General features: G+C 50.8%; 13 protein-coding genes across 13 annotated transcripts; 8 read left to right on the top strand and 5 right to left on the bottom strand.

Annotated features, from left to right (window-relative positions):
* Positions 1-259: 259 nt before the first annotated feature.
* An02g00630 (hypothetical protein) lies at positions 260-844 on the top strand (the record flags this gene model as incomplete). The annotated part of the gene is made up of 1 exon (XM_059746013.1): positions 260-844. The coding sequence occupies one exon, from the start codon at positions 260-262 to the stop codon at positions 842-844; it is 585 nt and encodes a 194-aa protein (XP_059605959.1).
* A 179-nt stretch (positions 845-1,023) lies between these two features.
* Positions 1,024-1,703, top strand: An02g00620 (uncharacterized protein; the record flags this gene model as incomplete). The annotated part of the gene is made up of 3 exons (XM_059746012.1): positions 1,024-1,063; positions 1,206-1,331; positions 1,414-1,703. 3 exons carry the CDS (start codon positions 1,024-1,026, stop codon positions 1,701-1,703), a joined length of 456 nt encoding a protein of 151 aa, XP_059605958.1.
* Positions 1,704-1,793: 90 nt separating this feature from the next.
* On the top strand, positions 1,794-4,066 carry An02g00610 (uncharacterized protein; the record flags this gene model as incomplete). Its single annotated transcript, XM_059746011.1, has 7 exons — positions 1,794-2,121; positions 2,171-2,620; positions 2,673-3,076; positions 3,126-3,341; positions 3,400-3,540; positions 3,589-3,719; positions 3,769-4,066. 7 exons carry the CDS (start codon positions 1,794-1,796, stop codon positions 4,064-4,066), a joined length of 1,968 nt encoding a protein of 655 aa, XP_059605957.1.
* A 646-nt stretch (positions 4,067-4,712) lies between these two features.
* On the top strand, positions 4,713-6,633 carry An02g00600 (hypothetical protein; the record flags this gene model as incomplete). Its single annotated transcript, XM_059746010.1, has 7 exons — positions 4,713-4,808; positions 4,892-5,036; positions 5,287-5,358; positions 5,698-5,801; positions 5,842-5,931; positions 6,011-6,363; positions 6,492-6,633. 7 exons carry the CDS (start codon positions 4,713-4,715, stop codon positions 6,631-6,633), a joined length of 1,002 nt encoding a protein of 333 aa, XP_059605956.1.
* A 267-nt stretch (positions 6,634-6,900) lies between these two features.
* An02g00590 (uncharacterized protein) lies at positions 6,901-8,719 on the top strand (the record flags this gene model as incomplete). The annotated part of the gene is made up of 4 exons (XM_001399160.3): positions 6,901-7,202; positions 7,260-7,460; positions 7,510-7,895; positions 7,965-8,719. 4 exons carry the CDS (start codon positions 6,901-6,903, stop codon positions 8,717-8,719), a joined length of 1,644 nt encoding a protein of 547 aa, XP_001399197.1.
* A 537-nt stretch (positions 8,720-9,256) lies between these two features.
* Positions 9,257-10,807, top strand: An02g00580 (uncharacterized protein; the record flags this gene model as incomplete). Its single annotated transcript, XM_001399159.3, has 1 exon — positions 9,257-10,807. The coding sequence occupies one exon, from the start codon at positions 9,257-9,259 to the stop codon at positions 10,805-10,807; it is 1,551 nt and encodes a 516-aa protein (XP_001399196.3).
* A 47-nt stretch (positions 10,808-10,854) lies between these two features.
* Positions 10,855-12,384, bottom strand: An02g00570 (uncharacterized protein; the record flags this gene model as incomplete). Its single annotated transcript, XM_001399158.1, has 2 exons — positions 10,855-11,847; positions 11,917-12,384. 2 exons carry the CDS (start codon positions 12,382-12,384, stop codon positions 10,855-10,857), a joined length of 1,461 nt encoding a protein of 486 aa, XP_001399195.1.
* Positions 12,385-12,400: 16 nt separating this feature from the next.
* An02g00560 (uncharacterized protein) lies at positions 12,401-14,458 on the top strand (the record flags this gene model as incomplete). Its single annotated transcript, XM_059746008.1, has 5 exons — positions 12,401-12,439; positions 12,469-12,765; positions 12,812-13,491; positions 13,538-14,001; positions 14,064-14,458. The coding sequence occupies 5 exons, from the start codon at positions 12,401-12,403 to the stop codon at positions 14,456-14,458; spliced, it is 1,875 nt and encodes a 624-aa protein (XP_059605955.1).
* Positions 14,459-14,604: 146 nt separating this feature from the next.
* Positions 14,605-15,588, bottom strand: An02g00550 (uncharacterized protein; the record flags this gene model as incomplete). The annotated part of the gene is made up of 1 exon (XM_001399156.1): positions 14,605-15,588. One exon carries the CDS (start codon positions 15,586-15,588, stop codon positions 14,605-14,607), a length of 984 nt encoding a protein of 327 aa, XP_001399193.1.
* Positions 15,589-15,662: 74 nt separating this feature from the next.
* Positions 15,663-17,920, top strand: An02g00540 (uncharacterized protein; the record flags this gene model as incomplete). The annotated part of the gene is made up of 3 exons (XM_001399155.3): positions 15,663-15,889; positions 15,935-17,396; positions 17,453-17,920. The coding sequence occupies 3 exons, from the start codon at positions 15,663-15,665 to the stop codon at positions 17,918-17,920; spliced, it is 2,157 nt and encodes a 718-aa protein (XP_001399192.3).
* A 237-nt stretch (positions 17,921-18,157) lies between these two features.
* An02g00530 (uncharacterized protein) lies at positions 18,158-19,476 on the bottom strand (the record flags this gene model as incomplete). Its single annotated transcript, XM_059746007.1, has 3 exons — positions 18,158-18,526; positions 18,591-19,193; positions 19,255-19,476. The coding sequence occupies 3 exons, from the start codon at positions 19,474-19,476 to the stop codon at positions 18,158-18,160; spliced, it is 1,194 nt and encodes a 397-aa protein (XP_059605954.1).
* Positions 19,477-20,299: 823 nt separating this feature from the next.
* An02g00520 (hypothetical protein) lies at positions 20,300-20,600 on the bottom strand (the record flags this gene model as incomplete). The annotated part of the gene is made up of 2 exons (XM_059746006.1): positions 20,300-20,427; positions 20,483-20,600. The coding sequence occupies 2 exons, from the start codon at positions 20,598-20,600 to the stop codon at positions 20,300-20,302; spliced, it is 246 nt and encodes an 81-aa protein (XP_059605953.1).
* A 2,531-nt stretch (positions 20,601-23,131) lies between these two features.
* Positions 23,132-24,367, bottom strand: An02g00510 (uncharacterized protein; the record flags this gene model as incomplete). The annotated part of the gene is made up of 6 exons (XM_059746005.1): positions 23,132-23,215; positions 23,425-23,542; positions 23,615-23,668; positions 23,864-23,989; positions 24,049-24,161; positions 24,218-24,367. 6 exons carry the CDS (start codon positions 24,365-24,367, stop codon positions 23,132-23,134), a joined length of 645 nt encoding a protein of 214 aa, XP_059605952.1.
* Between the last annotated feature and the right edge of the window lie 316 nt (positions 24,368-24,683).

The raw sequence follows: 24,683 nt of genomic DNA, 5'->3' as shown, positions 1-24,683 counted from the left end.
CCCATGGAAAAACCGGCAGAGTTAGTCCCAAGGTGGTTTTCACTCTCAATAGCGAATATATGAGAAAAAAATGCCAATTCACTAATTGCCATCCATAGCGTAGTACCTAGACGTTGATATTGGTTAATACCATAGCAATTAGGGAAACACTTCAACGGCAGCTGGCTAGGCCCAGAAAATGGCTAGGATCCATCAAACCTTCTACAAAACCTTATCAAATTACTATAACCGCTGAGGCCTGAGACCCACTTCACATGACATGAGGAGCTGGGATGTGGCTTTCCGCGTGTGGCACAGCCATATTAATGAGCGCGGTAAGGACGCCATAGAAGAGCACAGACACAAGACAAGGAATCGAGTGGCTATGCTCAGCTGGAACGGGTACGCTAAAATCAGCCAAGGCCTTGTTGTACACCTAGAACCACAATTGAACAGTCTCGGCCACAGAAAGGTCTTGTTGCTGGGCACTCGTCCGAACACGGAGCTGTGTAGTACTCCACAGTGGATGGAGAATTCCCGGAGGCCCCCGGAAACCCGGAAATCCGACGAATCTCGGCCGCGCTCTGTCAATTCAGCTGCCGCTGATCATGGCCGAGTGGAGCCAACGGTCACTAGCATCAATTCTAGGATAGATGTACATATGGCAGGCTACTGTTCCGTGGTAATGAACTCGCGACAACTGTCACCCCAGATGTCCGATTCGCATCTACACACCATGTCCATGGATGCGTTGGTCTGCTACCGAGGGAAGGCGCTATATCAAAAAGCCCTTGGCAGGGCTGACAGCAGCGCGATGGCTGTCAAATCACGATGCGCGATAAGCGCTACAACGCATGACCCATGACTTGGCTGACGCAACCCCGCATTATGCCTCTGTCCATGATTTGTTGCTGATATAGACGCCGAGTCGAGCCTTTAGGCAGCATACAAAATATATGCGGGGTCAATAATGTGTCCTGGGTATGATAAGGCTCGTATGAGTATGAAATTGCATGCATCGTGACATTGCCGGGCTCGGCAGATATGCGTATCGGCGCTGTAGATTACTACCAACGGTTCCAAGGTTGAGGCATCGGACCACGTTCTGAAAAAGGGGAAAAAGAAGGATAGAGTTTGAATGTAACGCCGAATCTTGGATTCTCAGAAGCCCGTTGTTCCTATTGGATTTCCGAACAATGTGATCTTTTCTTCCTCTGTTGTTCCAGTGGTTGCATTCCAGGGCGGTGCGATGATTGGGCATTGTGCTGAGTCAGAAGCCAGGGGCTGCCAATTTTCACACGCAAGATCTTATTTGCCTCTGGGACGTCCCGAGGGAACCGGAAAGATTTTGAGTACCTGAACTTAATGGATAAGTTGAACGTGGAGATTTGATCCTCGATCAATGCTCAAATTTGGAAAGTGGCAATCCAGTAGCGCCGATGAATCTCCATTCCGCCAAACGGAGCACACATGCACCACTAATGTGCCAAGCGGACGCCGGTGGATCACAGTCGTCTCATGTCCTCCTACCTCTGGGCGGCGGCCCATCAATCACAGTCTATAGGGCTGCCATGGCCCTTATGCCTGCATTTGTGGGCCAACGAGCCATGGCGAATGCGGAGAGTCAGAGATTTGCGGTGTTCAAACTTTGGATCAGAATGCTGGCCCGACATTCCATACATCTGTCTTTGCCTTCGGCAGTTGGTGGGCCGTTTTCAGGATGAAAATATAAATATCTTCATTGCCGTTCTTTTCTGACGGTAGCGGGTTTTGCAGACGACTATACCCATTTGTAAGTCCTCTCTAACGCCAACATGTATGGGACTCTTGCCTGCCTCTCCTTCTTCCTGACTTGCTCCTTCGCAAGAAGCGTCGGTAATGCACACCAACACACTGCTCGTACGACTGCACAGTATGCTCAGAAGCAGCCGCCGTTGGACACTCCTTGGACGGAGGATGTCGGCACAAATCCGTGGCCCGAGTATCCCCGTCCACAGATGGCGCGGAGTCAGTGGCAGAATTTGAACGGTATATGGCAGTATCAGAGTGCTTCCAGCCTGAATGATAGCCAATACCCGCCTTTCGGACAAGATCTGGCTCAAGAGGTCCTGATTCCCTCGTGCCTCGAAAGTGGACTCTCTGGTTAGTACACCCTTGCTCTGAAATCTCCTTCTGTGCTAATTCCAGGCAGGAATCCAGGGAACAAACACGCTATATTCTTGGTTCAGGACCAACTTTACAGTTCCAAATTCTTGGAATGGAGAGAGCGTTCTCCTGAACTTTGGAGCTGTAGACTATGAAGCTACTGTTTTCGTCAACGGGAAGCAGGCTGGTTTCAACCGTGGTGGCTATTTCGAATTCACCGTCGATATCACCCAATATGTCGACACTTCGGCATCTAACGAGATGTTAGTATTGGATACCACATGTGTCAAACCTCATACTGACAGCACTAGGCTTGTTTTTGTGCATGACCCGACCGATAGCGATGGCTATGTCATCCCCATCGGCAAGCAGCGATTAATCCCGTCGCATATCTTCTACACTCCCTGCAGTGGAATTTGGCAGAGCGTATGGATCGAAACTGCTCCGGCAAACTATGTGACGCAACTTGATCTTAGCGCCGACATGCACGGCCAAGGTGCGTACGTTCCTTATTTTCGGCCCGACTCGCCGCTAACAAAACAATGTAGTCAATGCCACCGTACACAGCTTTATAGGCAATGGCACAACAGTCAATATCTCTGTGATAGATGGCGATGATGTGGTCGGATCTGCCAGCGGCTTGTCCGATCGGCCTCTCTTGTTCAATGTTTCCGACCCCAAGCTTTGGTCTCCGGACTCGCCCAATCTGTATAACGTGACAGTCACCATGGGGCAAGACAAGATCTCCAGTTACACTGGTTTCCGCACAATCTCGAAGGGTACTGTGGATGGTGTTGTCCGGCCCCTATTGAACGGAAACTTCAGCTTTATCTTTGGTACCCTGGATCAGGGGTACTGGCCAGATGGACTTTACACTCCACCAAACCGTGAGGCCATGGTCTATGACCTGAAGTTCCTTAAAGACATGGGCTTCAATATGGTCCGCAAGCATGTAAGTAAAGCAACTCAGACTTTCAAAGCAGGGCTAACTGTGTTTTCAGATCAAAGTTGAACCGGCGCTCTGGTACCGTGCATGTGACGAAATGGGTCTTCTGGTCATCCAGGATATGCCATCTCTCCGACCGCTGGAGACCACAGTCGACGCAAACGGCGTTTCTGTAACCATATTGCCAGATGCAGACCAGCAAAATGAATTTGGAAGGCAACTGGAGGTTCTTGTTAATCAGCTCAAGAGCTATCCTAGCATCTTTGCCTGGGTAAGCAGCTACTCGAATAATATCCCCGTCCGTTGACTGACCTTTCATGTCTGTATAGGTGATTTACAACGAAGGATGGGGCCAGATCACCAGCTACTACCCCGAATTTAACCTGACGTCGATTGTGAAGCAACTTGACCCCACTAGACTGGTTGATGCGACATCTGGCTGGCATGACCACGGTGCGGGCGACTTTAGCGTAAGCCACACCCGCAGTGATCCCGAGACGATAAATTAACACTTTCAGGACAACCACCACTATGCGAACCCCCAGTGCGGCACTCCGTTCTATTCTATCGACTCCAGCCCGTATGACCCCAACCGGATTGGCATCCAAGGAGAGTTTGGTGGACTTGGAAACAACGTTTCAATCGAGCAGTAAGTTTGACAGGACCCTAAATGAAGGAACGAGACTAATTAGCCACAGTCTTTGGAACAACCAAGAAGCGATCAACAGCATCAACCAGACTTATGAAATTGATACGGACGTGGATGCTTGGAACTACCGCAGTCACCTTCTGCTGTCCGAGCTGCAGGATCAGGTCCGCTTGTATGCCTGCAGTGTTGGTGTATGGACTCAAACTGTCGATGTTGAGGGTGAGGTGAACGGATTGATGACGTACGATCGGCGCGTCAAGCGAGTGAACGAGACTCAGTGGAAGGACGATATCCAGGGTCTCTATGATGCGGCGTCCAAGAGGACCAATTCTTCGTCGACTAATTGATGATGTTCTCCTTAGAGTTAGCATGGCTGGGTATATAGTATGATATCCATTTGCATATGAATAGAAGCGTTGTGATAGACCAATTTGAAGATTTATACTTTCGAAATTTGATGATGGGAAGATGGGGTGGTGAGGAGGAGTTCGTATTCCTCGGAATCCCGTGATGTCGATCTATGAACGTGACGGAGATGGTATCATGTAAGGTAAGACTACTGCGTTACATCTACTTACTATAGTTTGCATATTGCAAAATACGCAGCCAAAGCACCATCTACCCGATTGGTAGGAAGGGAAAGACTCATGTTAAGGACGACATAACTGAACCAGGTAAATGAGCCAATTCGGCATACATATCCACACGACCACGGGGCTAATGCTCCTCAGGCAACACGTTCTGAGACAATAAGGAGAGAACCTTTAGGATTCCCCCAAGGGACCAAATTATTGCTAAGGAGACCACTTGGCCAGCCTTACGATCCTATCACACTAACAGGCCTAGTATTCTTCTCCCAATCAGGCCAACGGTGCAGGCACATAACTGGTTGGATTCAAGAAACCAAGTAAGACATGAACATGGAACATGCCTTCGGAGCCCTTTCCGGTCAACGTGCCTCTGGCGCGCAACACGTGGTAATAGCAAGATGCCATGACTTTCGGAGATTTTCCCGAATGGGGAGGTCGACGTTTGACGACGCGATATGTCTTGGCTGTCAAGTGGTGCAATCACCACTTCAACTACTGCGTAGACTAGCCAAGCATCGGGCATTTAGCCACAGGAAAAACAAGTGCCATTCGCTGGCAAATCCGATCTTGTGATATGCCAAGACCTGGATCCAACCTCATGCGATGAGCTGGGGTCGGATCGCACGGCATAATGAGACACCGAGGGTTCAAACATTGGACGCTTCAGGTCTGTGCTACGCGAAGTCCAGTTTTAGTCATCGGACAGGTCATGTCCGAGTCATAACAGGTATAGTCCATGCTGATCTTAATTCTTTGGTGGTGTCAGACGGTGCATATTAACTGATCTCCAGAACCTGGCTATAGCTGCCCCCGAACTTACGTTTTTATGTAATCACCGGTATTGTTACCAGGGACTCTGTAAAGGATCGGTAAGAAGACAGGAAAGCGCTTACCTATGGGCTCGGTTCATTTGATATCAAACCAACACAGCATAGTCGAGGCCATTTTGTTATGAAAGTGAACAAAGTATTGAGTAGGTGCTGTCCAGCTTCCAGAAAAGCTTCCAGCCACAGCTGTCAGAACCTATATCCTTTTGTGGCTCATAGGGGGTGTGATTAACACCTCGCATGCTCGTAGAGCGGCGTTCCGTCAACTCATTTCGCTATACATCACAAGTTTCCCCTCCTGAGCAAGCATGGGAGTTTTAATCTCGAAGATCTACATCTGGATATAACCAACCATTCTCAGTCCAGCTCATTCCACAAAAGAAAGGTTCTGGGTGAACATCAGCGGACCAATCCGACATGGGACCCCCCCACACAAGCGAGATGATGCCAGACAGCACGGAGTGACTACTAAGTCCTCTCGTGGCAAGAGCTCCGAGAAGAGAAGCAACGGCTGCCAGACATAATGGGACAAGGAACCTGAATTGAAATTTGTTTTGCGAGGGCTGTTCTGTGTTACTGACCAGCGTATAATTCAGCCTAAGATGTGGGTTGCACGACCCTATAAGGACCCTACAAGTGAAAACCCAGCGAGGAGCCGCAACAGGGTACACAGTCGGGGGAAAACTTGATGCTCAGCTCCTGCAGGAACTTCAAATCAACGGAGCCGGGAAGGGCGTTGCGGTGGCACCAGTCCGGGTGGTGACAAAACCATACAAGATCCTGGGCGGCGCTAATGTAAATTACCGTCAGAGTCAGTAACCACTAGACTCGGTCCATCGTTTGCAGGTAACTTCTGGGGTCCCCGCTGGGAAAGACTAAGTACACTGGGAGATGCGGGGAAGTAAAGGAGAACCCCTGCTCCGTCTGCTATCCACTTCATCTCCAGCTTTCACCATCCATCTCTGCCATGGGCCCAGGCCGCCATGCCTCTGTCGTTGGCTGCGATGGGAAAGCTTCACCTAAGCCTGGTTACCGCTTGGGCCTAGTAGGTGGTCTCCTCTGCTCTGCTCGGGTCCTTGCGCCTCCTCCGACATCACCATCAACAAGCTTCTTCCATGTGGCTGACCCTTGGCGCATCTTAGTGGTGCCCATTATGCTGAAGTGGGATTTGAGTGGTATTGAGGTGGAGCCGTCAGGTAGAGACCAAGCAGTGGCTTTCAGTCGCCCGTTCAGCTTCTCAAACTTTCTCGCGAATCCTTCCATCGATCCCTGCTGACACCCATCATTTTCCTCCAGGATTGGTCCTCGCCAATTTGGCCCATACTGCCGCTAAACCTTTTTGACTTCCTACAGAGGGTTTCAAGCCGTGCGTGGACCGGGATCTTGATCCCTTCCATGCCTCGAGCTAGGTTCGTCGGATCATCACTTGACCTCGTTCTCCAATCATCGATTCGCTACCTCCGCCACGAGACGCGCCGATGGGCTGGCTGGGGTTGATGGGTGGCCCGACCACATACAACGGTACCTTCCTGACCGGTGGCACGATTGGTCCAAATTCCAACTCCAGACGCAGCTCTGACCAGACAATTTTCCGCCCATGATGCGGGGTTCGCCCTTTTCCCCCGGGAGATGACTCGCGGCTGACGCATTGATGAGTCGGTAGTATATATTAAGCTACCACCACGCTTCCCTACGTTGCGACTTTCCCTTCTCCTTCCCTTTCCCGGAGCAGCCACGTTTCGTTGTTGATCGACTGCCGCAATCATGTTGATTGGCAACATCTACGTGATTGCGAGCGTCGCCGTCGTCGGCGGCGGCTTGTTTGGCTTTGATATTTCCTCCATGTCCGCTCAGCTGAGCGAGAATTCCTATCTATGCTATTTCAACCAGGGCCCTAAGGGTCCTCCCTTCACTGACGATGAGGACTGTTCTGGTCCTACCTCCCTCAACCAGGGTGGCATCACGGCAGCCATGGCAGCTGGATCTTGGCTGGGTGCTTTGATTTCAGGTCCGCTTTCCGACCGCATCGGGCGTAAGACGTCCATCATGGTCGGGTGTGTCGTTTGGTAGGTCAATACTCTGGAGCCCGTGACGGTGGTTGCTAACCCTGCCGCAATGCCTAGGCTGATTGGTTCCACCATTATGTGCGCTTCTCAGAACATCGGTATGCTTGTTGTTGGGCGGGTCATCAACGGTCTCGCGGTGGGCATCGAATCTGCTCAGGTCCCCGTCTATATCAGTGAACTTTCGCCACCCTCTAAGCGCGGTCGGTTCGTGGGTATGCAGCAATGGGCCATTACATGGGGTATCCTCATCATGTTCTAGTAAGTGAACGCGTGAGGATCTCTAGTGGAATTGAACTAATGGATTCAGTATCTCGTATGGCTGCTCCTTCATCGGGGGACAGAAGTCCTACAACTACAGCACTGCTTCTTGGCGAGTCCCCTGGGGCCTGCAGATGCTGCCGGCTGTTTTCCTTTTCCTTGGAATGCTGGTTCTGCCCGAATCTCCTCGTTGGCTGGCGCGCAAGGATCGTTGGGAGGACTGCCATCGGGTCTTGGCTCTCGTCCACGCCAAGGGGGATCTCAACCATCCTTTCGTTGCGCTAGAGTTGCAGGACATTCGGGATATGTGTGAGCTTGAACGTCAGTTCAATGATGTCACTTACCTTGACCTGTTCAAACCGAGGATGATCAACCGCACGTTGATCGGTCTTTTCATGCAGATCTGGTCTCAGCTGACCGGCATGAATGTGATGAGTACGTCTTCGTTTTCCCGTCTAGTCGGTTATTATAACTGTGCGCTAACGAGATGTTTACTTTTGACAGTGTACTACATCACGTATCTCTTTTCTATGGCCGGATACACCGGCGATTCCACCCTCCTTGCCTCCTCCATTCAGTATATTATCAATGTGTTTATGACCCTCCCGGCACTGATCTGGATGGACAAGTGGGGTCGTCGCATGCCATTGCTGGTTGGCGCGGCTCTGATGGCCATCTTGATGTATGCCAATGGTGCGATCATGGCAGTTCATGGTGTTGTGGTGCCCGGGGGCATCAATGGGGTTGCAGCTGAGTCCATGCGTCTTCACGGCGCTCCTGCCAAAGGTTTGATTGCTTGCACATACCTCTTCGTCGCGTCGTATGCGCCTACCTGGGGTCCTGTATCCTGGACGTACCCCCCTGAGTTGTATCCGCTGCGGCTGCGTGGTAAGGGAGTGGCTTTGTCGACCTCAGGTAACTGGGCGTTTAACACTGCATTGGGGCTGTTTACACCCACTGCATTTGAGAACATCCGCTGGAAGACCTACATCATGTTTGGGGTGTTCAACACTGCCATGTTCTTGCACGTGCTGTTCCTGTTCCCGGAGACTGCAGGAAAGACGCTCGAAGAGACCGAAGCCATGTTCGAGGATCCCAACGGCATCAAGTACATTGGCACACCGGCCTGGAAGACCACGATGAAGACCCGGCAGGTAGAGCAGTTGGAGCACGGTCAAGTGGATATAGAGTCCAAGATTGAAACCCGCCACGCAGAGACCTCTGAGACCGCTCCCAAATCCCAGGAGGCGACAGCATAAGACAAGAGGGAAGATCAAGGCAAAGGACAGTAAGGTGTATGTAATGTGAGTGCTTATTGGATGGATACCCTAGGAGTGAGTGATGTGATAAATTGTTTGCAAGACCAGAGGTAATGGGCTGAGGATACGGGAATGAGAACAATGGCAGCATGAACAGACCGGCTAATAGAGAGGCGTAGTTCCATAGTAATAAGTTGTATGCAAGTGCTTGTTTATCTTGCTTTGCAGAGACTGATACCTCTCATCTAATACTACTATTCACTATCCTCTCGAAACCTAAAAATAGACGACAAAGCAAGCAAAGTAGCACGTGACCATCCCTGGAATGTAACCCCCGACACGCAGAGTCCACGACTCAGCCATTGTACCTGATGATAACTACCTGATTTGTTAATGACCGACACATAATTCCAACAGGTATGTGGCGTATATAATTCTTCCTCAATTGACACTATGCTAATCTTTAATCTTACCTTTGCCGCTCCATCAACAGCCACCAACCATCTAATCTACACTACCATCAGCCTAGTGCCGCCCATGTTCACCTCATTTGGTGGGGCGCGAACGCGTCTACTACGCGTGCCCACAACATCACCAATCCGTCACCAAGGCTTAGTCCCACGGAACCAGAACCACCCTAGACATTCCCATTCCCACTACTCGACTAAAGGCGCATCATCCACCCCATCCAATAAGCCCCGCAGGATTGCATTAGCTAGTGCACTTTGTGCGCCTGCAGTATGGTGGTTCACTACCAACACAGACACGAGTAATACACCACCTACTAGCCACAAAAATGGCAATACAACGACCAATACAAACACAGCCAATGATGCTCCATGTCTTCACCACCCACCATCAGCACATCACTGGTTCGCGGAGACAGGTCTCTCGGAAGAAGATGAAGTAACGCGGCTTATATCGCGAGATGCGTACTCTTTTCCCGTGAGGAATGTCCCCGGCGTGAGCAGATATGATGGCGTGCAGGTGGGTTCGAATGACCCGTGCGAGGACCGGTTCGTGCATGGGAAGTTTGCGGCGCCGTGGGGTGATGCCAGTCAGGGGCCGTGGATGGCGTGGGGGGTGTTTGATGGACATTTGGGAGGTCAGATGGCTGAGGTGTTGAGGGAGAGGTTGTTGGGGTTTGTGCGGTATAGATTGGGGTTGCTGAGTGCTACTGGAGGTGATGTAAGTGAGGAGGCAGTTCATCGTGCCATTATGGATGGATTTGTGAGTCTCGATGACTCTATTGTCAAGGGTGCGATGGAGTTGCCGGAGAGTGAGATGTCGTTGGCAGAAAAGGTAAAGAGACTTGCTCCTGCTTATGCAGGCTCTTGTGCTTTGCTCTCGCTGTATGATCCTGCATCGCGCATGCTGCATGTCGCATGTACTGGTGATTCACGTGCGGTGCTGGCTCGAAAAGGAGCTGATGGGAAATGGGAAGCCATCCCTCTGTCTGTGGACCAGACTGGCAAGAATGAAGATGAGATTGCCAGACTTCAGGCGGAACATCCAGGGGAAGATGACGTGGTCAAGGGTGGCCGCGTGCTGGGTCTTGCGGTCTCGCGCGCTTTCGGCGATTGTCAGTGGAAATGGCCGTTGGAGTTTCAGGAGGATGTGCAGAAAAGGTTCTATGGTCCGGCGCTGCTGACGCCGAGATATCCGGTTCACACGCCGCCCTATTTGACGGCGGAGCCGGTGGTTACTAGCACTAGAATAGGAGATGGAGAGCCGGCGTTTCTGATCATGGCGACGGATGGACTGTGGGATATGATGTCTAGTCAGCAGGCCGTCGATTTGGTGGGGAAGTGGTTGGAGGGAGATGACAAGAGCAGCAGGCCCGGGATGAAGTCTCCTGGACGATTTGATTTTAGCCGGTTTTGGAATGGAGTGGATTGGCGATTTGTCGAGGGACGGACTGCCGTTCAGGATGAGAATGCAGCTGTGCATTTGGTGCGCAATTCTCTTGGAGGGAATCATCATGAGATGATAGCTGGTCGGCTTGCTTTTAGCTTTCCGGCTTCCCGGCGGGTAAGAGATGATGTGACTGTGCAGGTGGTCTTCTTCCATGAAGGTCCACATAAATGAAGAGTAATCTTTCTTGATATATCACTTCAAATATAGAACCCAGTATATCATAGACCTGACTGCTTGCTTCTACACCTCTCTCTAACCCCCCGACTAGCTTCCTGGGCCAGCGAAATAATCTCCCCCTCCAGTCCCTCAACCAACTTTCCATCAACAACCAATATCTTCCCATCAACCATGGTCAAATCCACATCCCTCCCCGTACACCCATGAACCACCGTGGTGATGACACTCGCCCCGTCCTCGTCCTCCCAATGCCACGGCGCAGCCCCCATCCCACCCTTGCCATACGGATCCAGAACCACCAAATCCGCCTTCTTTCCCACCTCCAAGCTCCCAATCTCATCTTCCAGCCCCAGCGCCCGTGCCCCATTAATTGTAGCCATCTCCAGCACCGCCCCCGCCCCAACTACCCTTGCATCCTGACATACCCCCTTATGCAGAATCGCAGCTAGATGCATCTCCTGGAACATATCGTAGTGATTCGAGCACGGCGCGCCGTCTGTGCCTAATCCCACATTTATTTCTTGTTCATGCCCCAGCATGGCCGGTACCGGCGCCACCCCAGACGCCAATTTCAGATTCGAGCTCGGGTTATGTGCGACGGACGTATGCGTTGCACTAATTAGAGGTAAATCGGTTTCAAGATCAAGGTTGACCATATGTGCTAGCACGAGGTTATGGCTTTTGCCCTGCTTATCCTGGACCTTGGGACAGAGCTCCGTATCGCGAATGAATTCCATCGCGCTGCAACCATATACATCGTGGTAAATCTCTCGGTCTTTGGGTGCCTCAGCGCAGTGCATGGTGAGTGAGATGCTATGCCTTGCGCAGGTTTCTCCCAGCTCGCTGTATAATGAGGCTGGCGCACCTCGGGGAGTTCCCGCTGCAGCCCAGACGTGCAGTCGGTTATTATGCGTGCCGTGGTGGGCTTCGTGAGCAGAGAGGAGCCCGGGAATGGACATGGCGAGGAGGTCTTGGTCGCGTGGGTCGGTGATGGATAGTTGGCGATTAGTTTCGGGGAATTTGATGAGTTTGCCCTGCATTATCACATGTTAGTAAATATTGATCTGGGATGGGAGAGAAGTAGAGGGGGTAGATATGTCTACCAGGCAGCCCCTAATTCCCATCTCACCGACAGTATCACAGACACTCTCCCATCCCGCTCGGTAGGTCACCATCGGGTCCAAGAAACATGTCGTCCCCGTCTTGAGCATCTCCGCAATGGTGAGCCGCGCAGCATGGTAGCCGTCTTTATCTGCGTAGGATGCTTCGAGGGGCCAGATTGCATCGCAGAGCCAGTTGTGGAGGGGGAGATCTTCGGCTAGTCCGCGGAGAAGGGACTGTACTAGGTGTGCGTGGATGTTGATCAGTCCTGGGAGGATGATCTTGCCGGTGCAGTCGATGGTTGTTGTGTCTGGGGTGAGAAGGTCTGCGGGGAAGGGAGATGCCCCGATGGCGGCGATGCGGGTGTCGCGGACGAGGATGTAGCCATTGCGGATTATGCTGCGGTCGGGGTTGACGGTTATGATGGTGGCGTGGGTGAATAATGTTCCTTTGGAAGGATTCGAAGTCATCTTGACTGTGAATAGAATGAAGAGTCGAGGGAGCTCTTGTAGCTCTGGTGGGGATGTGGGAATCCTGTCGATCTCGATAAGCAGTCCTCGGCCGAGGGTCCAGTTATTGCCGATGTCAATGCGTGCATCCACGGCTTATCGTTATCTGATATCACCGATAACGGTGATATTGAGAATACTATACAAGATGAGCTAGGTCTGCTTGTGATGGGAATGGGACCACTATTCTTTTCATCGGATCCCGCTATGGAGTCCAAGTCTAGCCCTATCTCCACTGAAGAGTCCCCGTCCCCCACAACTGGGGAAGTTCTGCACGCTTCATCCAAGTGGGGATACTGGAAGCACTATCTTACTAGCAGGGATGGCTGGATTGGTGACTATGTAGGTGTTTACTTACTATTCTCGGTAGCCCTATTAATGTATACAGGACTACATGTACCTGGTTACACCCAATATATACCCCCTCAACAAGCGCTACCAAGGTGTCGAACCGCCTTTCTATGGCCTCAACGATGAGGTCCCCATTCTACTAACTATAATCCTCGGCCTCCAACATGCCTTGACCATGATCGGCTCCGTGGTCTCTCCTCCTTTGGCCCTCGCAAGCGGCGCCTTCTACCTAAACTCTGAACAGTCGCAATATCTCGTCTCTGCGGCATTTATCACCACCGGCATTGCCACAGCTCTGCAGGTAACAAGGGTGCACCTGTTCAAAACACCATTATGGATTGGTACAGGACTGCTCTCTGTAGTCGGTCCCACGTTCGATGTCATCGCTGTTGCCATGAACTACGCCGACACCAGATACAACAACGGCTCGTGCCCGACTGACGAGAATGGCTCTCGTCTCCCCTGCCCTGAAGCATGGGGCGCAGTCCTGGGCACCTGCCTATGTACGGTCTGGATCCAGATTCTCATGTCACTGGTGCCGCCAAAGGTGCTGAATCGCATCTTTCCCAAAGTAGTCACAGGAAGCCTTCTGCTCTTGGTTGGCGTATACCTTATCTCGAGTGGAATGGAGAACTGGGGAGGGAGTTCAAACTGTGATGGTGGGACAGGATATTATGCCCTTTGTCCTAATGTGGATGCTCCGAGACCACTGCCATGGTATGTCCCTACCCACCCATGTCATGTCTAATGCTAACAATCCCAGGGGCGACCCCAAACTAATCGGACTCGGCTTCAGCGTTTTCGCGACCATCATCTTCGTCGAATTCGTCGGCTCCCCACTAATGAAATCCGCCTCAGTCATCCTAGGATTAGCAGTGGGATGCGCCATCTCCGGGGCAACAGGCTACTGGTCTCGCGACGAGATTGACGCTGCGCCAGTGGGTACCTTTTTATGGGTGCATACCTTCCCACTGTCTGTTGACGGGGCACTCGTTCTCCCGCTGCTTATCATGTTCGTCTGCGAGGCTGTCAGCTGCATGCCGGATATTCTGGCCACAGCGGAGATTTCCCGTGTCGATATCGAGGGACGGGAGTTCCACAGCCGTATCCAGGGTGGGATCTTATGTGATGGACTGGGGAGTCTGATTAGTGCGCTGGGCACTGGGCTGCCGATGGTTAGCCAGGCGGGCAATAATGGGGTTATTTCTTTGACTGGGTGTGCTGTACGTATTCCCCCCTGCTTTACCTTTTTCAGATGCTGATTATATGACTATAGAGTCGACGAGCAGGATGGTGCGCTTCCGCATTCCTGCTACTCATGGGAATTTTTGGGAAATTCGGCGCTGTCTTTGGGTCCATGCCCCCTTCTGTCCTCGGAGGAATGCAGGTATTCCTGTACAGCACGATTGTGGTGGCTGGTGTGCGCGTTCTTGGTTTGGTGGAATTCACTCGACGCAATAGATTCATTCTTACTGCGTCGCTGGGAATCGGCATGATGGATATTGTCTCCCCCAGCTGGTTCAGTTCTGTGTTGGCGTATAGCGGGCCGAATGTGCATTTGCAGGGGTTTGAGCAGGGTATCAATCTGATTGTTGAGACGCCGTTTATCATTGCTGCAGTGGTGGGTGTGCTGCTGAATTTGGTGTTGAAGGAGGACGAGAAGGTTGATACGGTGCTGCCATAGTTGAGGTCCACTTATTGACTACTTTATCTGTTGACTAATTATGGATCAATGTTTACAAATAGCAAATATGTCAAGTTATAATGTTTAAACACACGCTCATAATTCTCCTTGCTTATACTAGCTATCCCACAAATAGGTGAAATCAATCAAGCAGCCTGCTCCATCATCTTCAACTTCTCTTGCAACGCCGCAAAATTCCGCTTCATCGCATTCGCATTGAACTGCTCCCCAGTAACAAGCGGATACTTCTTCTTCGGCCCCTGGATCAAAGCATCCTTGCACGGCTGATTGAAATAAGCGATACTATATCGATCGCCGAAATAATCACCTGGCTCGGATGGCGCCTTGACGCGATGAAACGTCGACTTGAACCGATCATCCGACCATGACATCAGCAAGTCCCCAATATTACACACTATATCGCCGGTATGTGCCTCGACTCGCGTCCATTTATCACCGATCCCGAACTCTGTTACCACTTCTCGTCCGGGGCAGATCTCCAGTCCGCTTTGGCCTTCCTTTTGGAATAGGAGGGTCAGAAAGTCCCAGTCTGCGTGGGCTCCAGCCCGATGGTAGGTCTTCCCGTCGGGTTGGTCTGGTAGAGCGTAGTAATGTAATAGTCGCATGGTGGTTTGTTCGTTTGGTCGTGAGACATCATGACACTTGATGAAGAAGTCATCAGGGAAACCGAGGCCCCGCGCGAAGCAGATCATTAACCGCTCGGAGACTTCTTGTACGCGATGCATGAATGTGAGGGATGTGTTCTTGAAGCCAGGAAGATGCGCGTCGCTCATCCACAGGTCGGTCATGTTTTCGCCAAACTGCAACTGATAAGATTCCTTAGTGTCGGGCTGGCCCGTCGAGGGCCGTACTTGGGCCTTCTTCTCCCATCCTACGTTGTTGGCGTTCCACGGGACAGTTGCTTTGATGTCGTCCGGGAGGGAGAAGAAGCGCTCTGCCGTGGAGAACATGTTCTCGATTTCGGAGATGGAAATGCCATGGTCCACTAGGGTGAAGAAGCCCACGTTCTCGGCGGCGTGGACGAGCTCAGCGGTGATTTCGTCGATGCGGTGGTCGAAGTCGCGCAGGGAGATGCGGGGGATGGGACGATCAACGTATCTTGTTGCCATTTTTGTAGCTTGAAAATTGCATTCAGCTTGATGATACTATGATGGTGTTGATGTTCAGGGTATAGTTATAAGGAATGAAGCTAAGACCGTCAGCTCGGCCGAGCTTATCAGCGGGGAACTGCGATGTCGGCCGCTTCCCCGCCTTATCAATCACTGGCTGGTCCAACCCCAACCCGGCCGAACAACAAACCACTTTTCTCCCCATCATGAGCTCCATCCGTCGACGCCTGGCCTGTGTGGAGTGCACCCGGCGCAAAATACGCTGCGACAAGGTTGTCCCATGTCGCAATTGCACCAGGAGGTAAGCTTCCCCCAATCTGTTCCTGACATCGGCTAACTCCGACAGGGGCATCACCTGCTCTCGCGCCAGAGGTACCGATGATGAGGTGGACCGATTACAGGCCCGTGTTCAGGAGCTTGAAGCTGCTCTGAAGGAGGCCACTGATCCACAATTTCAACCTAGTCCTCTACCCAAATCTGAGATCATCCACAATGCCAGCAATACTCCTGTCTCCGAGACGGTGGAGACCCCCGAACGTGAGATGGCGGACGCCGCCACCATACTCGAGTTCCTTGCCTGGGGCCGACGGAAGAACCCGGACTATCACGATATGCTAGCTCGCAGAGATGGTGTCGAGCATCATTCCCCTGGCGACGTGACGGCCGAAGGAAGCGGCGATGAGCGGAACCCCGAGGTTGCCTCCGCACTAGCCTATCTCCAGCTCCTCCTCCCAGATCGCGAGCTCATGCAGCAGCTTGTCTCCTACCATTGCGACTGCGTGCTTTGGTATCACGGCTCTTTTCACTCTGTCCGTTTTCAAGAAGAACTGGACGATTTCTTCCGGCTCGCCAATGGTCACATCGCCCATCCCCGCGTCGACCTGCAATGGGTCGCGCTTCTCTTCTCTGTCCTTACCGGCGCCCTCGCTTGCGCTCCTCGCATGGCCGCTCAGGCATGGGGCTTTTCTGAATGGGAGCAGACTACTCTAGCACAGAGGTGGTTCAAAGCTGTCTCGACCTGTCTACACCATGCCGACTTTACTGCTGTCCACTCGCTCTACGCCGTCCAGGCCATTGCCACTCTTACCATGTCTGCTCATCTCCTCGGCTTCTCTAACAGTCTTTCCGTGCTACTTGCAGCCGCTACCCGCATCGCCCAAGGGCTGGGCCTACACCGTCTCGGCTCGGAAAGAGAAACGGCAACCACTCCTGTCATGATTGACCGCGAAATCGGCCGTCGTGCATGGTGCCAGCTCTGCATCCAGGACTGGTTCTCCATCCCCTTCTCCGAAAGCTACCTCATCCCACGATCTTGCTTGAATACTGCACGTCCTCGGAACTGTCGCGACGAAGATATGCTGAAGCTGCCTGATGATGAACCAAGTGTCGCGGGCTACTCCAGGTTCTTTTACCAGGTTGCAGCTCTTATGCCTTCGTTGCAGGACAGCATGGCTGCATCGAATACGTTGTATACACGTTACGAACAGGTTCTGGAACATGATCGTCGATTGCGCAGCTTAGCTACCCAGGGTCTCCCACTTTACTTGAGGAATGTTCCTGTCGAGGAGCATCCGGAGTGGCCGAAATATGTCCTCTGGGCGAGACGTAGTTTGGCAATCAGCTCGTCGCATAAAATCATTATGATACATCGGAAGTTCCTCGAGCTAAGCTTCACAAATCCTGTATTTGCCAGGACACGTCGCACGTGCGTTGCCGCCGCCCGGACAATCATCAAAGAGCAGAAAGAGGCGATCCATGACGGCGGACCAGTGCTTTGGATTCACCAGGCCTTTAGTGTTGCTGCTAGCGTACGCTTCCACTTACTACCCCGAAGTCACTTCATCATTGGCTAATAAAATAACAGATAATATTATGTCTTGACCTCTTCCACCGCACCACCTCCGACCCGGAAACCACCTACCACCGCCAACTCATCAACGACGGTCTGGAAATCCTCTCGCACAGCGAATCAAACATGATCGCCCGACGCGGGGTGCATCTGCTCGAGGCATTGCTAGCGAAAGAGCGCGACCGTAGTAGTCCGAAACATTTACCCTCACCGGAGCAGGATGCAGATCGGGACTTGGATCTGGTGGGAGTGATTCGAAGTTTCTGCGAGAAGGGCCGCTGGCAGAGGAGTCGAACGGCTTCGCGGGATGGGAGCCAGGGATGGCCGCCTGTGGATCGGGGGTCGACTGAAAGAACTGGACAGGTGCAGACGCCGGTTGGAGTCACGTCGCCGACATTGGAGAGGTTGTCCATGTCGTATGGGTTGGAATGTGCGGAGAGCTTAGAGGATATTTTGGTCTTGGCGGCGAATTATGCGGCTTGATGATGTTGGGATTAAGAGGGTAGGGACTGTGATGTCTTCGGTCCCTCCTTACAAAACTTGAGGATATGTCTGCATTTATACTTTGCTAGGCAAGAGTGCGTTACGATATAGATTGTGGATATGTTACATAGTGTACATAAATTGTGATTGCTTAGCATAAAAATACTTCATCGGAACCCATACTCTCTTTAAACAAATCTAAACCTCTCTTCAGCACCACCAGCAAATGCACATCATCTACACCCTCCCCTCTACCTCCTCCTGCATCGGAATAATCTCAAACGTCTCACTCTCCCTCCCCCGTTTCCACCACCACCCACCCTTCCCTCCCTTCCTCATCTCCTTCTCCATTCTCTTCGCCTCCTTCCTCTCCCTCTTCAACTGTTTCTTCTCCCTCTTCAACCTCTTCTTCTCCGCCCGACTCACCCTCGGAAACTCCGACTCCGGGCCCTGCAACACCCGCCCCGGATGCACCACATTCAACAACGCCAGCGCAATGAACATCGGCACCGCATCAAAGACATATTCGTATGCTTCATGCGTCAGGACGGGGTTATTCGGGTCCGTGCCTTGTGAGTATTGGCACAGTCGGAAGATGATACGTATCTGTACCGTCCGATCATTAGTAAAATTCTCTGAGAAAGAGTAGAAGGATAAAGGGAAAACGTACGGTAATCATCCCCAGCGCAGAATACATCACATAGAATAGCCACCGCCACGGGAGGGGCTTATGTCTGCTCATGCTCATGCCTACCACACCGCCTGGGCTCAAAATCCCCGCCTGTTCATAGTGGATGAGTTTCCGATGGAGATGGATGACCAATCCAGTGAAGATCAGGACGAATAACTCTTGCAATCCAATTCCACCCATGTAGATATGCACGCCTAGCATGATTCTGCTGGTCGGTACACCCGTCTCGGTGGTGATGGCTGCGCCGCCGAGCTGGACGAGGAAGGCGAAGATGTCGAGCCAGACGAAGAGTCGGCCGTAGCGTCGGGCGGTGATGCCGGCGAGTTGTTGGTCCGGAGTGAAGAAGTAGATGAGTCGGCCGAGGGTCATGTAGAGGAAGGCGTTTATCCCTGTGAGGTTGGTTAGTGGGGTAGGGAGGGGAGAGAGGGGAGAGGGAGGGAGCATACAGAGCGGAGCAAGGAGGAACATGATCGTGTAGACGGTGTCCCAATTCGAGTTGTTCTGTTGTCGTGTAAGGAGAGCACGGAATATAAAGGCGAGTAGTTCCCAGGTTGCGCCCATCATGATGACCCAGGCGTAGCGCTGGAGGTGGTTGTTAGTCGCTTGGGATTAAGTGTCTGTATGAGAGGCTTCTTGTACGTACCTTCTTGTAGAGATATGCTTGTACCCCGTGGCAGATGAGGGTTAGGCCGTATAGCACGCAGAACAATACTGCGGCAGCTAGAGAGGGAACATAGAGCAGGATACTGTCACACGCTTCTGGAGGCAGGTAGCCATTCTTCCCTGGTTTGGGGTTGGTGCATGTTTGGGTTGAAGAGGCCAAAGCACTGGTGGCAGAGGCGATTGAAGTTGTTGTTGTACTCATGGCGAAGGGTCTTGACCAAGTTTCAATTGTTTTCGATGTCTGATCTACTGGCCGAGATGCGGCACGATCTAGGTCTATATACACCTCACTCCGCACCCTACAGAGCCTCGCACAGAGCCTCGCCATCAGGCAGGCATGCAATTGATGAGCCAACCTGTTTCATGTCTGCAAGGCAGACGAATAAAAGCCCATTCTGGTGGTGATCTTGAATAGTAGGAGGGATCTGGCCCGATGCTTGGCAATCCTCGAAAATATACGAGCAGATGCCAAGAATAGATTTGTTAGGCAGCTAACCACGCTTATCCTAGACTGGCATAGTGTTGCTCTTCTTACACGCTCCAGCCAATCATACTAGTATTTGCTAAGGATTTTCGCCCCATCAAGAAACAGAAGCTTGTGAACAGCCACCGCTGTTTGCTAGGTCTTACCATGATCCTTAGACTGTTTAGCTGCCGTTATAGAATTAGGGATATCATTCTTCTATTACGCCCATAACTTTTGTTCTACGAAATATTATGCAAGCTGCGAGCAAAGACGACGTGGCATTCTTTATATATCCTTCTGCCCTGGGAAAGGGAAGGACATATCGTCCAACATATCTCTGTCATTTATCAAATAGCATCTCGTACTAAGCATAATCAACGTTCCCATAGTGTAGGGTTTGTCGATAGTCTAAGAACCCCTAGCAAGAAAGAAAACTATGACGGAGAACAGAGACCCCAGCCCTACCAATCCCGACCACCACCTAACCAGAACATCAGCGATCTCGACCTGACTTAATTATGCCAAAAGTCCTGAATTGACTTACATTTATACTATTATCTCACCAATTAGGCACGCATTTGCCCTGGGCAGCGTCGATGCTCAGATCACATTTCTCCCAAGGGCAGCATGATCGACAACCCTCCCATGTGCAACAGTATTCGCCAGTGTGGTCGGTGCAGTCATCGCCTTTTACAACCCAGTTATTTCATGTCAGTTTGGTTATGGGGGAGGAACTACCCACCTTGGGAAGCAAGACCTAATAATGCTCCAGCGGGAACTTGGCGGTCGCTCAGGGGAACACTGGCCGCACTGGCCGCACCAATAGCAGTGGTGATTGCGAGAAGACTGAGAAACTTCATCTTGAGGATTGAGATGGTCCTCGGCAAACAGAGATGGGTGTGTAGGATTAGCGATGTGTCGATGGAGGAGAAAGGTTAATGGGTTCCTTGGGGATTCTTATATGTGTCTGGAATTGCTAGAGCTCTCTATGTTTGCTCTATCTATAACGATGCTTTCTTATTGAATGAATGAATGAATGAATTTGTGCGTGTGTGATGTCTGGAGAGGTTGGTATGCACTAGACGATCCCCCGTGAAGGGGGAGATTGCAATCATGAGGCAAGCGTGCGGGGTTGAAGTGGGTCAAATTGAATACCCATGGGATCTGCCTCTCGTTGCTTATTGCTCAGTTTAATGGAATCCATAGCTGGGTTTGGGAACTATCGCGTGGCTGGCTAGCTTGATTTCCAGCCAGACGTTGCTCAAATCGACTGTATGCTCTGAAATCCGGTCCTTCGGCCGCTGGTTAAAGAGAACTCTTTCGTGAGCTATACAGAAAGTTATTAGATATCAGTCCGACATGTGTATGTTGCGATAGTACTCTAATCTTTGTGACTTTCGTTTTGGCGGTGTTGCCAAGCTCGTCATTTGCGATAACGGAGCAGGAGATACTAATTCTGACTGATCTACATCTGTAGGGCTGTGTGATCATGGATTGCATATGTCCACATTGGATGGATGCAGGACGGTGATCCGTTACTGTATCTAGTATTTATCCCCGCTAGGAGCTGGTGCCCGCATTTTCTTTCCGGCAGATTGTTGGCAGGTACTTGTTACAATACAACATCACAACAAGAGTAAACAAGCGTAGTAGCTTGAAGCTTTGTCAGGGTTCTTGGGTAAATACTTTACTTTCTCGTCAAAGGTTTCATACATTCTCATTCTGCAGTGACAACCACCCACCCAGGCCCGTATTGACCTGCAATTCTAGTGAACAGATGCATGGAGTTGCATCTTGATTTGCCAGAGGGGATTTGCCAGAGAGGCTAACACAATCCTGTCTGTGATAGATAATACGAAGAGTGTAGTAGATTCGGGGATCTGCTTATCTCTGCCACCAAGATACATGGACCAATAGCCAAAGATTGTCAATGGGACAATTGTGGTTGTGTAAAGAGTACCGCAATCTGTGTGGTGCCCCATACCCCATACCCTACGGAATTCTTTACCGCTGACTAGAACGCGCAGCAATTTAGAAAAAGCAACGTAATGGGGTATGGGGGAAGTCCGTGTAGTGGAATTGACGGGAGCGGAGAAACTATTGAGATCGGGGAGGAGATAACGAATGAAGAATTGCGTGATATGCAAGGTGAGATCAGGTATCCTCGCTTGTGATCTCGTATCACAATATGTTGTGTCGATCCTACAACAATGGACCGTCAGGTTAGACGGGGTGAGTATGGTTGCTTCTAAATTTTTGATTGGCCCTGCACGCTCTGGAGATTTTGTGTCCCTGGTGATGGCAACCTCAAGTGATCTGCATCATGTCTAGCCATGGTCGATGGAGGCTTTTCCTATCCGAGACGGAAGCCGGGTGATCCTGGGCGATATGAATAAGATCGAAATCCCGGGATTGCATTTCGGCTTACTTTTTCTGCTGATCGAGTCAGCTGAAATTGACATCAAACTACACATATGGCCGGACAAGCCGATTCTCCACCTCTGGGAGAGTCGACGATCGGGGTTGGTTCATTAATGGACCGGATCACTCGGGCACACAGTGTTCTCTGATTGGAGAGAAAAGGGTCCCGCTTTGGTTCTCATCGGGATCTACTGTCTCCACCCGCAATAGTAGTTCGGCGATTGATGCGGCTGAGGATACTGATCCCCCTGTGTCTTCTCAGTAGACATCAACTACATAGCCTTCAGGCTTAACAGCTTATCCTCAACTGGATGATCCTCCCCTGCACAATGCCCAGTTACGGTGGAGACTCAAGAACGATCAGCAAAGGCTGAGGGTTTGTGATCAGATGCGCATAGATCACACCGCTGAACATTATTTCTTTTGTCGCTTTTGGACAAGTACAGGTAAACTAGGGAATATAAGAAGGCAGTGCTGCATTAATGCCACATATCCAATTAGCCCTCAGTGCACATCCCACGTCGCAATACCCTGGAGCCTTAGATCTTAGAATCTTCTGTTTACTTGAACCCCCGAAAAGAAATTCCTACATCATGAGAGCTTCCTTCCTCATCGCAATTTCCGCTTTCGCCGGTTATGTCACAGCGGCTAGCCTTCCATTAGGAGAACGGGCAGATGAAGATTGTACGGTAGCAGGTGAATACTGCTGTACATGGGAAGGGTGCAAAGATTGTTGTGGAGAATGCGACCTACGTATTGACTCGGCCCAGGGATATTGTTTATTCGATTTTTGGTAAGACATACTACAACCGAATTGATAGAATTAATTATAGAGGGCCTCACTGACCCTGGTATATAGAGCTCAAACCAGGGGAGTGGAGTCTGCCAATGTTGTACAATACCATTGAGGCTTGGAATGGAGAGTGTAAGGTAGGTAATTCTGATGGTCGACTGACCCCACATTGTCATACTAAGTCAATGAATTGGCAGGCTTGTACCATCCATTTAAATCGCCAACACCTGCGCTATGTTGTTCTCGGTCCACTTGGGGTATCTATAGTATTTTCGAGTTCCAGGAGCATCTACACTGAGAAAGGAACTTCCATAGGGGAAACCAGAGAGCTTCTTGGTTGTGATTGATTAGCATTCAGCGTATGGCTCTGCGATGAAGTCAAGTATCCTGTTACAAATGAACGTTTCAGTTAAACATATATACGACTTAAATAGACCCTGTGTCGAAATATAATGAAGCTACCCACTTACACAAAGCTCATTGAAGTTCATCCGGATAATATTTTTGCAGGGAACTGACGTTAGAAACTCAGAGATGAAAATAACAGGCAATTCAGCATCAATGCAATTTGTACATCCAACTTGAATTCTGCATGTCAGAACAGACATTGAGGTAACGACAGACAGGTGGAACAACAAGGCGGCTTATGGTACAGCTCACAATAAGACGATCTGGATAGGTGCAGTATGCAAATTGCATAATAGGGCTTCGTAGCTTATCCCTTTATGTCAGTCCAGCCGCATTGAGGTTTTCAGAAAGGCGTTCTTGGTGTGGCCTCTTTTCTGTTCGCAGGACGTTATCGGGCTTCGCCCAGTAAAGGTAGGCAGTCTCCAAGAATAGGCCCATGAGAGTAGTGAAACTGTAACAAGTCAACAAAGAAGATTGACGGGGTCTCTCCGAGTCACTTACAATGCAATAAAACTAAATGCCTCGGCAGTATAGCTTCGGGAGCAAGATACTTCTCCGATCCAGCGGTTCACGCGACAGGTCCTCCGGTTGAAGTTCAGAGCGAGCAGAATGAACGAGGTGAGCCATCTGCAGTGGTATGCATTTAGCTTGAAAAGTCTTACCTATACCATTCGATAGCTACTTACAGATAGGATATGACTGCGTCAGTGACAAGTAGTGGGATAATGTGCCATTTGGCCCGACGTCCGAGGCAGCTAATGCCTACAGCTACAGCTAAGACGACCAGACTCGTTGTAGCCTGTACCAAGGTGAGAACGAGATCTGATTATATACGTCACTTGACCAACTACTTACAATGACAAGAGAAAAAATAACGCTGAGCGTCTTGTTGTTCTCTTGTACAGCCCAGGCTGTAATTCCGAGGACGATGATCGAGCTGATGGCTTGGATCGTTCGGGCAAACCATCCTACTAGCCCCAAAGGATGGCCAATATAATCAGTCATGACGGGTGATTTGATATGAAGGAAAATATACAATGGAGGAAATGTAAAGGTAGATGTGTCGGAAACCGCGCAATTGAAGGTAGGGATAGTTTCCTGTTCCGCTATGCATCCTGGCGCGTATATACTATCCGCCAGAGTCTATGATCTCATCGGTTGTGGGGACGCGACCTCAACCATGGATACAAGAATTTGCTAACCTAATTATATGTGCGTGTAATGAGATACATATGAGCACATAGAATATAACAAGCAGGAATTAGGTGATTTATTAAATTGTGCAGTTGACCCCACACTAGTTCCAGATGGGGCATTTACG

This window comes from Aspergillus niger (genome assembly GCF_000002855.4).
Source record: "Aspergillus niger supercontig An02".
NCBI classification, from domain to species: Eukaryota; Fungi; Ascomycota; class Eurotiomycetes; order Eurotiales; family Aspergillaceae; genus Aspergillus; species Aspergillus niger.
Note: the sequence above shows the minus strand (reverse complement) of the source record. Positions and strands in the feature narration are given on the sequence as shown.